General features: G+C 43.6%; 1 protein-coding gene and 1 long non-coding RNA gene across 5 annotated transcripts; one reads left to right on the plus strand and one right to left on the minus strand.

The window, feature by feature from the left end:
* The first annotated feature begins 874 nt into the window (after positions 1 to 874).
* Positions 875 to 16476, plus strand: GSTA4 (glutathione S-transferase alpha 4). Of its 4 annotated transcripts, none has more exons than XM_082411718.1 (7): positions 876 to 1000; positions 1975 to 2079; positions 8583 to 8634; positions 10119 to 10251; positions 11131 to 11272; positions 12833 to 12964; positions 15871 to 16476. In XM_082411718.1, the coding sequence occupies exons 2-7, from the start codon at positions 1990 to 1992 to the stop codon at positions 15991 to 15993; spliced, it is 672 nt and encodes a 223-aa protein (XP_082267844.1). In that variant the 5' UTR covers positions 876 to 1000; positions 1975 to 1989; the 3' UTR covers positions 15994 to 16476. The 4 variants fall into 4 exon arrangements, with proteins under 4 accessions (XP_082267845.1, XP_082267844.1, XP_082267846.1 ...); XM_082411720.1 differs by lacking the exon at positions 876 to 1000 and adding an exon at positions 1669 to 1729; XM_082411719.1 differs by lacking the exon at positions 12833 to 12964 and having other exon boundaries at positions 875 to 1000.
* Positions 4889 to 8579, minus strand: LOC309637342. The gene is made up of 2 exons (XR_014250493.1): positions 6520 to 8579; positions 4889 to 6489 (listed from the first exon to the last, which is right to left on the minus strand). It is a non-coding gene; the product is annotated as an uncharacterized lncRNA (long non-coding RNA).
* Positions 16477 to 16489: the final 13 nt, after the last annotated feature.

Consider the following 16489-nt stretch of genomic DNA (forward strand, 5'->3'; position numbering starts at 1 on the left):
GGAGAAGCTCAAGATGATTCACTGGGTCAAGGAAGAAAAAAGGGGGGAGAGGAGAAAAAAATATATGTATATGTAAATATATATAGTATACAATATATAAAAATATTATATATAATATAGAAAATATATGTGTATATAATATATATTATATATAAATGAATATATATTTTATATATACATTATATAATCACACATTTAATAATGAGCTGTTACATACATAGCTATATATGGAACTTTGCTTACTTTTCAAAAACACCTCTTTTGTGTGAATTACTTGATCCTTTTTTAAAAGCATCGTCAAAAGAAAGGCAGACTGCCACGTGCAGCGCCTCATTTGGATGTGTCTGGAGTCTTGGAAGCTTGACTACCCTACGTTCTCCTACAAATGGACCTTGAGAGCTTGTTTGGAGGTTCTAGCAGGGGAGCGCAGCTACTCGTATACCCTTGACCGAAGAACGGTCCTCCTCTATCGGGGAAGGTCGTCCTCTTCGACCGAGCGCGCAGCTTCGGGAGGGACGCACATGGAGCGGTGAGGGAGGAAGGGGACACCCGCCTAGCCAGCCAGATCAGCCGAATCAACCCTGGCGATCAATGGGGTGACAGATGTCGCAGCCAGATCGCCCTCACATCCGAGAAAACACAAGCTAGCACGCGGTATATAAACCTGAAGAGATTTTTAACTTTTTGCATAGGTCGACTTGTTTTTCCTAGTCGGATCTCTAAAAGGCACTTTAAAGGCTTAACCTAACTAACACTTAAATGATCACTTAATCCCTAAAATTGCTAAAATTGGTGTTAAAACGGGCTTAATTTTGGGTTGTTTTCATATTATCCAGCATGCCTTGCATGTGGGAGGGGCATGCTAAATAGTGCCGTGTCTATTGGTGAAATCCTCCGGAGCCTCGCCCACCGAGAGCGCCTCGGGCCGCCCACGGGTCGCCTGCCTGCAGACCGCTTGCTGGGGGCTTTGTGCGGTACTGGTCACTCCGAGCGGACCCAGGTCTGTCTCCCTTCTCCCGCCCCCACCTGCCCTTTCCCCTCGTCTTGTTTCTCCCGGCTCCGAGCTTTTCACTCTCCCTCCATCCCGGAACCACCCCCGCATTCCTCCTATTCCTGTCTTCCTGCCCCGGTCCTTTGCGCCCCCGCCCCCATCGGGGCAGACGGGGGCCCCTGGGCTGGGGTGGGGTCTTGCTTGGCTCGGTGTGCGTATCATGATTAACCCGCTCTGTGGAGTCGGCAACCCTGGGTGGAAGGCAGGGTCGGATGTTCCCCGGGGCGGGCCGCACGGGCTGAGCGGCCACGCGGAGCGCCGGGAGCCTATCTCGGCCGCCGATCGGTGGGCTGGGCGCACCCGGGGCTGGGGGCCCGTGTCCGGGCCGGGCGGGAGCGTGCAGGATCCGGGGCCGCCACCGCGGGCCTGCTCACCGACGCACGTCTTGCGGACAGTAGTAACCCTCGGCCTCCCTACCTCCCTGTTGCTGTAAGGCTCAAATCTGATGCGTGTGAAAGTGAATTTTTGCAGAGGTTCCACGGGTGTGTACGTCTCCTCCGCGGCCCTTGGCGTCTGGACTGTAAAGGCCGAATTTGGGAAATCTCAGATTTTCAAGGTCAAAGTATATGATGTTCTGATTCTGTGAAGTCCCGTGCTGCTAGTACAGTTAGATGTCTTTACAGCAAATGGCCCCAGCTTCCCAAGATCCAGAGTAATAAATCGTAACGATATGAAACGGTATGAAAGCCAAGTGTTTCGTTTTGTTTTTTTTTTGTTTTAAAATGGTGGTCTGTTTTTATTGAGTGAGGGAAAACGCAGTTAAAAAAACAAACACAAAATCCCTTCCCTTCCAACCACCACAAGACCCCCCAAACCGTTTGCTGTGCCAAAATCCTGAATATTCATTTAGCGCCTGAGCTCTGGGCTGAGGACTCGAAATTGAGGCTGTTCTTTTGCGAGGAGCTGCTGCGTTTGTTTTTCAGAAAACCTGCAAGGCCATGATGGCTACGAAGCCCAAACTCCACTATCCAAATGGACGAGGCCGGATGGAATCCGTGCGATGGGTTTTAGCTGCCGCTGGAGTCGAGGTACCCTACCTCTATATGCTGTTTGTGCACAGATTTGTCCTACAACGTTGAGACTTGAGGGAAACGTCAATGGCGGAGCCCTGTCCTCTCCCACTAATATTACAGACCTGCTTCAGTGAGTCAGAAGAGTCCTTCCCCTCAAGACTTTTTCTTTTTATAAATGGAGTGTAGTTGATGAAATTGTATTTAACTTTCAACTTTAATCATTGGCTTCTGATCTACCACCAGTAAATATTTATTAATGAGGAGAAAAGGAACGAACCTGCAATTTGCCAGTTAACAGCCAGAACTTTTGTGAATATAGAATCTCTAGGTGAATTTCGTATTTATTTCAGTGGCTTCAGACTGGCAGCCTTCCTATCTTGTCTGCATTCCTTCCTGTATGCTTTGGCCCACAATGGTTTTGGTCTTGTTTTTGTTCTGTTCTTGTAGCTTCTTATTTATGGAAATTTTCAAATACGAGCAAAGATAGGACATTGCCATGAGTTCCATGTACCTGTCACTCAGCTTCAACAACCATCAGCTTTATGCTAATCTTGTTTCATCTATCTCCTCCCCTCTGCTTGCTTTGTTGGGAATATTTTACGTTTCATCTGTGAGTACTTCAGTTTTGCTCTCTAAAAGATGAGCATTTTAAAACATAACCACAATACCATTATCGCACCCAACAAAATTAACAACACTTCCTTATTATCACCTAACAATCTGATTGTCTCAAACAGGCCTTGTTTCAGTCTGGATCTAAATCAGGTCCACACATTGCATTTGATTACGTTTTGTTCAGTATTTTAAAAAATCTGTAACATTTCCTCTGCATTAAAAAAAAAAAAAACTTTGCATTTGGAAATAATTTCAGATTAATAGAAAAGTTCTAAAGATAGTGCAGAGTGTTCCCATGTAACTGTCTCTGTCTCCCTTAATGAAAACATCTTACCTAACCACATCAAAACCAAGAAATTAACATTGGTGCATAATAAAGCTACAGAATTTATTCAAATCTGATTGGTTTTTCCACTAATGTCCTTTTACTATTCCAGGATCCAATATTGTATTTAGTCATTATGTTTCCTTAGCTTTCCTCCATCTGTGACAGTTTCTTAGTCTTTCCTTTATTTCACCACCTTGACAGTCTTGAAAAGTATTGGTTAGGTTTTTTGTAGAATCCTCCACATTTTGGGTTTGTCTGATGTTTTTCTCATGATTAGACCGGGTTTGAGGGAAGAAGACCACGGAGTGAAGTGTCCTTCTTATTACATGATATGAGGGGTTACAGGACATCATGAGTCGTCACTGGTGCAGTTAAGCCTGGTCACTTGGCTCCTTCATTCATCAACTAATTTTCCCTCTGTTCTTTGGAAGAGAATCATTAAATTCAGCCCACACTCCCAAGGATGGGAATTAAGCTCTACCTCCTGGTATCTGCATTTAGAATTCTTATGTAAGGAAGATTTGTCTCCCCACCCCATTTATTTATTTATTCCATCATTTATTTATATCAGCATGAATTTAAGTATATTTATTTTATCCTTTCGATTAAAATTCAATAATTCTTTTGTTGCTCAAATAGTTCCAGCTTTGGCCATTGGGGCTCTTTCAGGTTGGCTCTTATGTCCTTTCCATGTAGCCCTTTTTACTTTTTTTTTTTCCTTCAGCATTTTCTCACTTTCTGACACTCTAAGATGCTCCAGGCTCATCTTGTATTTTCCTTGCCCTAGCCCTAGTACTTCTCCAAAGAGCCCTGGTCCCTTTAATTAGAAAATGGTATTAGCAGCCAAGATCTGGGTGCTAAGTGTCTGCATTTGTTTCTAGTGCCATTTGTGGAAGAAACTGCGTTTAGAATGCACCCCATTCTGGATTTGGCGGCTTTACTCTCATTTTAACATGTTCTATTCTCTATATTTCCTGTAAACTACTAGTTGGATCCAGAAGTCTGATCAAATCCAGGCTCCTTTTTTTCTTTCTATCTCTGTTTTTTTTTTTCCTGCCAGACTGCGGCAGAGGTGATACTGCGATCATATTTCTCTTGTGCGACATCCGGGGTGCATGATGTCTGCCTGTCTCGTTTTCAGCGTGGCTGAGTTTGATCAGTGTGTTCCTGTGACCTTAGCCTGTTCCACACAGTATGAAGTTTCCTCCATCACCCTTTCAAGTGTCTTTTGCAGCCTTGATCATCACCATTGTTAGAGGTTACAAAATGGTGATTTTTCTATTTCTATCATTTCACCTAAATTTATTAACTGTGATACTCTTATAAAGAGTAATTGTTCACTGATTAACTACTTAATTACCTTGAAGTACTGTTCAAATAAGAAAAGCAGGATAAATGCTTGATTCTGCCACTTTATCAATTTTCAGAATAATGAGTCGTTACCCTAGCAACCTCCAGAGGTGACAAATGAGGGTTGACGTGTTTGGGGTTTTGTTTCTTATTGTTGGTTTGGTTTGGTTTTGGTTTCCTTGCCTATCATTATAACTCACCACACAGTGTTTTTACAGTTTTCTAAATTAGTCGATATCATTTTTATATACAAATTCTGATTTCTGACTTCTCTTGAGAAGTTGGAAGATCTGATGATCCTGGGGCCTCATTCCCATAGGGCAGCAATTGCTGCTTCTGAGTAGGGACGGTCCCTAGAGATGGACCTTTCGAGTCCGCACAGTCCCCACCATTCCCTATTGTCTCAGGACATATTTTCTAATTGTGTTAAGAGGAAAGTGAAACAATTCTTGATCCTTTGACTCGAACCTAGTCAGCTGATTTATGTCACCAGTCTAACCCCTGTATGCTTCTGAGTTTGCAGTTATTTAATAGGTTTTGAAGAGGGTGTCTTATATGTGTATGTACTAGAATCCCGTGTCAAAGCTCCTCTTCCCTAGCTTCATTCTGCCCCTCCTACTCTGCTGTGAGTCAGCATTCTTAGTTACAGTCATAGAAACCCAGCCCTAAGTAAGAAAAACAAAAAGGAACATGGGTCACGTGATCTACCTACCCTCAACCAGGCAGGCAGGTGGGGTACAGTAATTAGCCCAGCGTGGGTCTCAAGCCCACTCCTCTGACCAGGGTGGAGGGAGCTAGACTGGCCTCCCTCATGAGGGCTGACCACGTGGTTTGCAGGAACAATTCCCAAAAGGTGGTACCAGGCGTCCCTCTCCTTTCTGTGCCCAGTGACATTTTCAGCTACGTTTGTGCTCATACAGATCTGAAACAGGAGGGCCAGGCTGGCAGCCGCTGGATGAGTTCATGATTCCCAGGGTCACGGTGTCGGTTAGAGCCTGATGTGTAAAGCATACGCATCCCAGTAACTAGGTGCCTCGCACCTGCTGAGAGACAGCGTGGCCTAATCCAGGGAGTCAGTCCTCCATCTCACGCTTGGTTTGAGTCCGCAGACCTTGCTCTGTGCTGGGTGCTGCTTCTTGGCTGCTTGGAGCTTCATGGGCCCAGAGACCACCCCCACCCCAAACCTGGTCACATCCTCCTTGTGGAGAGTGCGATGAACAGCGTAAAAGAGAAGATGTGAAGGCCACTAACTCCTCATTCAGGACTTCTGGGCAGTTCACTTAGAAGAAGGGGGCATGTGAAGAGGGAGCGCGTGGTGTGGACACGGGCACTTCTCCAAGGAGCCCAGTGGGAACAGCACCCCATCAGGGCACAGAGAGGGCTGACTGTGTGGATGAAGCCGCACGCTGTCTGTCCTTACAGCCCACAGCAGCGGACACACAGTCGCCAGCTCCTGCGAGCTCTGCCTGGTGACTTTTTCCCTTCCTCCCTCTCCTACCCTCTAATCTCCTGTTCCGGTGCTAGATTCTTCTTACAGACCAAGTTGTATAAAGTTTGACTGAAGAGAGTTTCTCTGGTGAGAGAGAGCATGCATTTTGCTACGTGTTCCCAGAAGTCAAAAACCAGAATCGGAACAATTTGGAAGGAATTTAAAAAAAAAATTTTTTTTAATTAAAGTATAGTTGATTTTGGGTGTACAGCAAAGTGATCCAGTTATATATATCTTGCACATTATTTTCCATTATAGGTTAAAACAAGATATTGAATATAGTTCCCTGTGCTGTACAGTAGGTCCTTTTGTTTATCTATTTTACATATAGTAGTGTGTATCTGCTAATCCCAAACTCCTAATTTATCCCTCCCCCACCCCTTTCCCCCCTGGTAGCCATAAGTTTGTTTTCTATGTGTATGAGTCCATTTCTGTTTTGTAAATAAGTTCATTTGTGTCATTTTTTTTTTTTAGATTCCACATATAAGTGATATCATATGATATTTGTCTTTCTCTGTCTGACTTACTTTGCTTAGTATGTTAATCTCTAGGTCCATCCATGTTGCTTGGAAAGACTCGTTTTTTTAAAATGTACATTTCTGGTCTCTCCCAACTACTGGATGTGAATCTCTGAGGGAAGAGCCTAGAGACACACGCGCACACACACACACACACACACACACACACACACACACACACTTCCCCATGTGCTTTATAAACGATCGTGGTCATAAAAGTGTGAGAGCCGTGGTGCAGAGGGAACACCACCAGCATCACACCTGACCAGCTGGGCATTTGGACAAATGCCTAGAACATTCTTGCCCTGAAGTTAGTGCTTCCTGGGCCACAGATGGAGTGCCTCTAGGGGCATTGAGGCCCCCTCCTCACACGGGAGGACGCTGGGAGTAGGAGAAGCCATGCCTACACATCCTGATGCCCGTTGAGGCAGAAGAGAGAATGGCCACGTCTATGCTGTCAGCTCTGCCCCTCCTGGGATGATGGGGCAGCGCAGGGAGGGACGCTGGTGGGGAACCATCTGGGGACTCAGTGGGCATGTGAAGGGCATCAGTACATTAGCACCAGTTTTATCTATCACAAGAAAAGAAACTTTTCAGTGTTTTTCCCCGCCCCCCCCCCAGCCTTTTAGTTTGAAAACTTGAAAACCTACAGAAAAGTTGTGATAGTACAATGGACACCTTTTAACTAAATGGACCAGTTGTTAACATTTTGCCACATTTGCTTCCTTCCCTCTTCTCTCTCTGCTTTATTTATTCTTAATCACTTGAAAGTAAGTTGCAGACATCTGCATGTATCTCCCTGTTAAGAAAGAAAGAAATCATTGTTCTAATAACTGCAATATCATGGTCACAACTAAGAAAGTTAACACTAACTTTACAACATCTAATATACAATTCATATTCAGAAGTTCCCTCTCGTCCCCCAAAAGTCTATGTAACTGTTATTTAACTATTTAGCAGTTATAACTGCCCCTCCCCCCATCCAGGATCTAATCAAGATTCAGATTTTTGGTGGTTATTTCTCTAGTCTCTTTTCATCTATCAATAGAACAGAACCTGCATTTTGTTCGTTTCTTCCCTACCCTTCACTTAACAGAAAAGGAATGTGTGAAGGAGGAATTGACTCTCTTGCATGAATTTCTGCCAACAGAAGTAAGGAATCAGTTATGTGACTTGGAGGCCAAATGACGTAAAGAATTATCAGAAGAGGGCTACCTGGCTAAAGTCGATTCCCTTTTAAATAAAGATTTGCCCTTGAGAGCAGAATTCATGCTTTTGGTCGGGAAGAGCATAGATGGCTAGGAAACGGGAGCCAGACAAGTGGTGAGGACCACAGAGTGGGAACAGCAGAGGCAGAAAGTCCCCCAGACCAGTTTCCAAACGTCGCACGTCCTGGAGGAGCTTAAAAACAAAACAGGCCGTTTATGTTACCGAGTGTCCCACATCCTGGATATGCCCCGTTTTCGCCTTGCAGTTTGATCCAAGTTAAGTCGGTTGGCGAGCTCTCTGCAGTGGTGCAGTGTCCTCACTGTGTCACAGCAGGGAGCACGTGATGTCTCAGGGTGTCCCCCAGTGGAGAGCTGAGTTTGACCACTTGGTTAGGTGGATGGTGGGATCTCCAGATCTGCAGAGATGTGTTTTCTTTGTCATAATAAGGAACTTGTGGGGTGCCACTTTGAGATTGTGTGAATATTCTATGGCCCATGACCCAATGATTTCAGCATCCATTATGATCCTTATCAGAATTAGTTATTACATTATAGGATGAAAATTGGTGATTTTCTCATTTTATCATTAATTAGGAATAATTCTACATTAATTAGTGCTAATTCTGTAAAAGAGAGCTTTCCTTCTCCCTTTTATTTTAGAATCATCATTTATGGATACAGGGGTTTTTTTGTTGTGTTCTAATCCACAACTGATATCACTCTTTTCGATATTTCAATTGTCCCAGATGTGGCTAGAGAATCCCCCGGGTAGGGTCCTGCATGCCTTTGCTTTTGACATATCCATTAGTCTTTGAGTACGTCCTCACTTTCTGACATAACAGAGTCAACCTTTTCTTCTGGGAGTCCAGTGATATTTAGAAACAAGATGTGGGTACTGAGTATGCTCTTTCTATCTGCTTTTGAGGCAGTTTAACTTGGTATTTTCAGTCCTGAACCTGTAATGACATTTCGCTTCTTTTTTTGGGGGGGGGGTGTCTTTTTGAATTTAGTTTGATGAAGAATTTTTAGAAACAAAAGAACAGTTGCAGAAGTTGCAGGATGGTGAGTATCAACATGTATTACTGTCGGTAATGCTGATTTTCTTTTCTAAGAACCCATATTTACGTGGAAGGGCAAATATACTGCTGACACTAAGCATCTAGACCAGTATCCTAAAACCAGACAAGCAAGAGGGAACAGTAGCCGAAATTGCCAGGAAGTCTCTTCGTATTCAGTAGTTCTATAAAAGCTGGCGAAAGGGAAGGAGCAATTCCTCCCTCCGTCCCAGTGGGCAGCCCTTCTCCACCTCTCTCTCGTCCCCCGCCCTCCTCTACCTTTCCCCCCTTTCTTCCTCTCCCTCATCCCTTCCCTCCTCATTTTCCACCTCCTCCGAATTACCTGAGGCATCTGCACCTGCTTGAAGTATGCAGATAAAAGTCACCATTTACACTGGGCCGCTTTATGAAATAAGTATCAAACAGGTGTGACATCAGTGAAAGGCCCCCTTTTAACTCCTGGTCACACCCTCCCTCCACACCCAGGCCCCTGTAAGCATCCTCCCTCCCAGCCATCAGCAGGGTCCTGAGGCCCAACTCAAGGCTCCTCGGAGAGGGGCCAGCTCTGCAGGGCTGTGATGCCCCCGTCATGAGTGACACTGCCTGGCGTCACCAGGCCGGTGCTGAGTACACATCTCCCCTCGACCCACATGTGCCCCCAAGCCTCGAGCCCCCCCAGGGCTGGGCTGTATGCTATACTTGCAACTCTCCCCGACGTTTGGTGTGGGGAAAGTGTTTGAGACAGGCTTCTTAAAGAAAGTAGTGGGTTACTTTTTGACCAGTGACAGCGTACTTGGTGGTAGGTGGTCTGTGGTAGTGGACGCCTGTACATGAGTATCAGCTGGTGACTTAGGTTTCATGATCAGATTGTCAAAGCAGTGCAGTCATAGAACATTCTAGAGTGATGGGAATGTTCTCTTCTGCAATGGCCAGCGCAGGAGCCACCGGCCACATGTGGCTTTTGAGCACTTGTAATGTGTCCAGGGCGACTAACGAAGTGAGTTTTAAATTTTTCAAGAGTTTGATTAATTTAGAGTTCCCTGGTGGCCTAGTGGTTAGGATTCTGGGCTTTCACCGTTGTGGGCCCGGGTTCAGTCCCTGGTCAGGGAACTGAGATCCTGCAAGCTGTGCATTGCAGCCACACACAAAAAAATTGATTAACTTAAATTTAGGTTTAAGTATACACACGCCGCTTACTGGCTACTGTATTGGCCAGCGCACCTCTAAAAAAAATGTCTTCACTACGTTTCCCCTACCCTTTGTCACTGAGGCTAGGTGTTCTTCCTGGGGTGAAAATCAAAAGGGAAGATTTGGATCAATGCTAGTCTTCAGGCTTGTTTTATGGCTAAATCTGCACCCCTGAATGAAGTTGGGGGAGCTTTACACTGTTTCCTAAGGCTGTGATCCCACTGTCCCTTTTCATTCAGCAGAGCATGTTTTGATGGGGGTGCAGGGAAGAGATCACTTCTAACTGTGGGCTTCCATTCCCAGGTAACCACCTGCTGTTCCAACAAGTGCCAATGGTTGAAATTGATGGGATGAAGCTCGTGCAGACCCGGAGCATCCTCCACTATATAGCGGACAAGCACCATCTCTTCGGCAAAGATCTCAAGGAGAGAACCCTGTACTGCGGCCCCTCTGGCGTGTTCTCACTTGTCCACTTACCAATGCTTAACTGATTAGTCGTCCTCTACAGCACACCCGTCCACTTCATGTCCTGTGTCGTTAGTGGGAACAGGGAACAAACGCCCAGAAAGGTCATCAAGACCAGCTGGAAAATCAGTACAGAGAGTCTGAGTAAAACGAGAGAAAAGAATTGAATTCAGACATTAGAGCCTGTGTCTGGGGTGTGGTGCAGGTTTCAACATGTTTAAATGCTTTGATAGTTTTTTATACCTTTCTTGCAAATGTATTATCGCTGAGTATTAGGAATAGGAAGCTGCTGTGACAGTCAAGGCCCAGGATACTGTGCACTGGATTATAATTTGAACTCAGAGCCTGGTCCTTGTACCTCCTGGGTCATGACCCAGGGCAGAGTGTTACGCTCCAGCGTCCTGATGAGTTTGCAGTATGATGGGGATAATAACAGCACATGCCTCCTAATGCCATAGGATTCAGTGAAATATCGGATATAGAGTGTTTAGCACCGTGCCTGGTACACACCAAGCATCCTATAAATGATACCCACTATTTTTACAAATGTGAAGCTCCACCCGCACCAAGCCTGGGTGCTGGAGTGAGGTTGGCGGAGTAGGGGCCAGGAGAAAGGACATTCGTGGCTCTTGTGCTTTGAGATGTGTGACAGGTTTTTCTGAAAGATTTTTCTGAACCACAGCTAGAATTGACTTTGCATCTTTGCTCTAAAGGGACAGGTGGAGATGAATGCTTCTTGGTGTTTAAGTTGCCAGAGCCTTAAGAGAAAAACACTCTGGGTACTTAGTTGTGGAAGCCAGTGAGTTCAAAGAGAGGGGTGACTGAGAAAACGCTTTTTTGTGTTTTGAAGGATTGACATGTATGTGGAGGGGACCCTGGATCTTCTGGAACTGATTATCATGCATCCTTTCCTCAAACCAGACGATCAGCAAAAGGAAGTGGTGAACATGGCCCAGAAGGCTATAATTAGATACTTTCCTGTGTTCGAAAAGGTAGGTGGCAGTGAAGCCTGTGAACGCGGCATCACCAGACCACAAACGCCCCTTTCTGCTCAGGCAGAGTAAAGCTGAGCCCTGCTAGACCAACCTCCTGAGGGCTCACAGGTGCCATCAGCACAAAGCCAGGATGTCTTGGAGCCGCCCAGACTCTTCCAGAGTCTTCCATGTTTTCTGGGAAAAATATGGGCTCTCCCACGTGTGCATTGTCATTGCTTACATTCGCCAGGTGCCACCTTGTGCAGGGTACAGAAGAGAAGAAGCCACCTACTTCATTCATTCGTTCATCATCCTACCTGATAGTTTGGTATAAAGAGAAGAACCATTGCTGTTTTATTTCTCTTCCCTGTGCTCTTTTTGTTTTCTCTTTTGTTACTTCTTGTCTCATTGCCGTATCTGTTTTTCTGAGCTTCAAACTCCTCCTCTCTTTTCCTCAACTGAGAGGGACTATTTTAAATGCTTCAATTAAAAAACAAGAGAACGTGAAAATCTGGAATTGGCAGACTTCCTCTGGCCATTGATGTGGAATTAGATGTAAGAAGGAGGAGAGATATTTTCTGAGTGTTTCTGTCCTTGGTTTCGTGGCCTCTTGCCCACAGGCAGTTTGTGAACGTAAAATACGATGATGCAGAAATGTGCTGGGACGAGGGAGGAAGAGGTGCCTTGGAGAAGGGTCACTGCCGGTTCCTCTGTCCCTGTGGCCCAGACTGTGTCAGGGCTCCACCGAACATATGAGCTAAATAATTGTCACCTTCTTTTTACCCGTAATGAAATAGAATCACAGAGAGACTGGGTGGCATGCCTAAGACAGGAGCCAGGACTGCAACTCTGGACTCTTCATCCTCTCCCTGTCCGGCTCCAGTAGCTCTGTTTGATTTGGAGTCATATTAGAGTCCTTGTCACACACACGTAAACACACACTCATACTCACGGGCATCCGCAAAGGGCACCTTCGCTGTTCTACCACTGTTCCTTGCCCCTTCCCGATCACCATCTATTCCTATGAATCTCTGCACCTGTGTTACTCTCAAAATGAGAGTCAGGATGAACTCTCATTCTTTTAATTTCCCCTGTCTTAGAAGATGTGAAAGGAAGCCTGCTTTTTTACTGTCATGTCTAGTTTATGACTGTGAGTCCTGACACACGGAAACACAGAACTGGCAAATGAGATTAGACTCCTTGGACAGGACCAATGGCTTTACGTCTTACATCACTTCCCCTGAATGCATCAGGGCTAATTCTTTTCTGTAGATACATTTATGGAATAGAGGTATCCTTTTAAAGCCCTGGATGCTAAATCTAGAATTAATATTTCCTTCCCCTTTTTAGGGTCTCATTCTGCTGTAAAGCAGATACTTAAGGATGCTTTCATTTCTACACCTTTTTCGCTGTCTCCCTCTCATATAGGGAACTTCTTCTTAGTTGATGTTATTCGTAAAAGGATAAAAGGACAAGGTCGTCGTTTCAGCCCTTCTCAGATACTGCACTGATTCCACAGCTCCATCATTTTCTCCATCTCAAGTATTATAACCAATGTAAAATGTTTATACCCTGCAGGTTTTACGGGGTCATGGACAAAGGTTTCTTGTTGGTAATCAGCTGAGCCTTGCAGACATAATTCTACTCCAGACCATTTTGGCTCTAGAAGAGAAAATTCCTAATATCCTGTCTGCCTTTCCTCACCTCCAGGTACATAAAACAACGTTTGAGAAGACTGGCCCAGAACTCTTAGGCCTTCCTTCGATATCTGTTGTTTGGTAGGCTGTGTATGGGTGTGTGTGCGCATGTGTGTGTGTAATTCTTTCAGGTTCTAGTTAGTAAAATGAAATGAAGGTGCAGACTTGAAATTGGTTTTCTGGTTCCCAGACCCTTAGAGCTGAAAGATCGTTTACATGTGAAAGAAGTTGTCCCTCGGTATTGTTGCGTGACTACACTCTTGCAACGAACTCCATACACAGTTTGCCAGTAGGGACCTGCTGGAGACGTAGTTGTAGGGACCAGGGGCTGCTCATCTGCTTGTGCTGGATGTGCTGACGGGAGGACCCGAGAGTCACCATTAAAAACAGCCTTGTCATCAGGGTGTGGCTCCCTTTCTCAGAAATCACATGGTCTCAAATTGGAAATGTTGTAGCCTGAGTTCTGAGAGCTAATAAGAGGCACCGTAAACATCACCCCAGAGAATTCTCACCATTATTCTTCCTCAAATTCCAAGGACAGACTTGTGTGCGTGACTCAGTTGATGTTTCGGTGTTATTCTTGCAGGATCGATCATAGAATTTAGAAGCAGAAAAGGGCTTTAAAAAGCAAGTTTCATCCAATGCCTTCAATATATTGAATACATATGAAGAAATAGAGACCCAGGGTAAAGACGTCAGCAGCCTGATGGCCTCGTTAGTGGATGTCTCAACTTTGTCTAGAATCTTAGCGTTTTATCTCCAAATGCAATGGGCTTTCTTCTGTGCTGGTGGGTTGGCCCCTTGGGCCAAATCAGGCCTGCCACGTGTTTTTGTATCACTCTTGAGCTAAGAGTGGTTTTTACATTTTTAAATGGTTGAAAAAATATCAAAAGAATAGTGATTCTTCATGACACGTGAAATTATATGAAGTTCGAATTTCAGTGTCCGTAAATACCTTTCGTTGGCACAAAGCCAGGCCCGTTCATTTATGCATTGTCTAAGGCTGCTTTTGTGCTACCACAGCAGAGTTGAGTCGTTCTGATACAGACCGTACGGCCTGCAAAGCCTAGAATATTTACTAACTGGTCCTTTATAGAAAAAGGTTGCCAATCCCCTATAAAGACCAGATGGACACATCTTTGACCAAGTTATCAAAAGCCAAGAGAGACACACACTAAATCTCCAAAGAGTAACACATATACTTAAAAAAAAATTTTTTTTCCAAGTCTAGTGAACATCATTTTGACATACTAATGAGGACAGCAACCACCGGTTAAATACATACACCTGGAAAATGAGAACAGAAATCTTCAACAAGGCAAACAGCCATTATACAGTTTAGCTCTCTGTTCCTTTCTTCCTGCAGGCACAGAGATGGACATTTTACAGTTTGACTTTAATACCAGTAGATCCCTGAAATGGCCCAGGGACCTGTGGATATTTTCCATCCATGATGCTAACAGTTCGTTTTTTAAATCCCAGGTACTTCTGTGTAAACAAATTTAATACCTGAACAGGTCAAGTATCAATATTAAAGGACTTCAGAATCTAACACCAGATCTGATTAAATTAAAGGGTCACTCCTGCATTGATTAAAGGGGAAAAAAAATAGTCAAAAGTCACAAAAGTTTTATCATACATGACATGTGTAAGCCCCAGGTAAATCTTGAAATGATAAATCCTTTGGAAAAAGCTTCTAATTATTGGTAATAACACAAATAATACAAATACCGTAATACAGATGGTTCAAATAAGTAATAAGAAGAGAAGATTGTCATATTTACATAGAATTAATTGACATAATTATTAGTTTTTGTTAATATTAGTGATATATGTATGAATGTTTCTGTATGTTTGTATGCCTGCTTAATTAAGGCTGTGCTTTGTACATAGTAGACATTTAATAAATAGTAGCTTTTTAAATAAATGACCTCTTTATTTTGAAAGATTTTGTTAGAATAATTATATATGATGGATATACAGTTCTTCGTGTAGTTCAGAATTTTCACCAGATCAAATGGATTTTTCTTCTTAATTACTGAAAATTGGTAAGATTTGACTCTATGAATGAAAAATAAGATTTTTTTTCTTCCATTACAGTTTACGTGAATATCTGGTATCTGATAACTGAGCCCTAGGCTACAAAAAATGCAACTGGCCATCTTTCACACATAGCCAGAAAGAGGATTCATTTGTTAATAGGAGTAAAAATGTCAAGGCAGCTGAATCTTAAAATGTAACTTGTACTATCTGATGAATTTTTAAAACAATTTTATTTAAATGACTTTTATTTAAATGCATTTTTTCTGAGATCAATACATTTGAGGTACTTCCTATGTCTTTTTCATCCTTCCTTTTTTCCTTTAAGCAAGTATACGCCTATCCTAAGTATCTTTTTTATTTTTCTGTCTCTGAAAAGAGTTCACATCTCAGTATGAACCGTGAGATTTGTATAGAGCCTAGCCTAGATTCCAGCCACTGTTGGCAGAGATTATAAATGATCATACCAAGAGATCAGACCCTAAACAGGTGCTGGATGACAGTTCTATTTGGATCTCTGTAGCAAATATTTATTGAACGTATTCTGATGGACCATTTTGGGGGTTTATTTTGGTCTATTTTTTTATTGAAGCATAGTTGATTTACAGTGTTGTGTTAATTTCTGCTGTACAGCAAAGTGACGCAGTTATACACATATTTATATACATTCTTTTTTATATTCTTTTCTATTGTGGTTTATCCCAGGATATTGAATGTAGTTCCCTGTGCTATACAGTAGGAACTTGTTGTTTATCCATTCTATACGTAATAGTTTGCATCTGCTAACCCCAAACTGATGGGCCATTTTGCACCGCCCTATTGTCGTAGAAATGAATACCTTTGCTTTTAGCCTTGAACTTTTGCGTTTTCCCTTTTCAGGAGTTCACAGTGAAAATAAGTAATATCCCTACAATTAAGAAATTCCTTGAACCTGGCAGCAAGAGGAAGCCTCCTCCGGATGACATCTACGTGAGAACCGTGTACAACATCTTCATGCCGTAGGACAGCAGCAAGGCTGTGAGTGAGCGCTGTCCCCCAGAAATCGCTGTGTCCACAGTTGTGTCTTAATTGAAGCCAGGCTGCCGTGATCCAGCTCTGTCGTGGTGCTGTGTACATTGTTCCTAAGTTGGTCTTTCATGTCAAGGAGATATCTTCTAGAAACATCAACCTTTTTTGTCCAGTGAGTGATTGTTACGGGACCTCTTCTGAAAACCTTTTTGGAGGGGCTGGCATTTAAGTTAGATCTGCTCTGTCTACTCATTTCCTGGTAACGAGGATGGGTAGGACTTCATGTTGTCCCCTGAGCTTCTTTTCTCCTCTCCTTATCCCATTCTCAACCCCCTCCAGTCTCTTCCTGTTTTTAGTGTCTAATAACAATGGAATTCACTAGATAGTGAGTAACTCTCCTCTGAGCTATAATAATAATAGATCCATGGTAGTAACGAATGCCATTGATATTTGCCAAAATAAAGGATTTACAATTCATTGCCCTGCTGCT

Source organism: Balaenoptera physalus, assembly GCF_965194825.1.
Source record: "Balaenoptera physalus genome assembly, chromosome: 11".
Taxonomy (NCBI): Eukaryota; Metazoa; Chordata; class Mammalia; order Artiodactyla; family Balaenopteridae; genus Balaenoptera; species Balaenoptera physalus.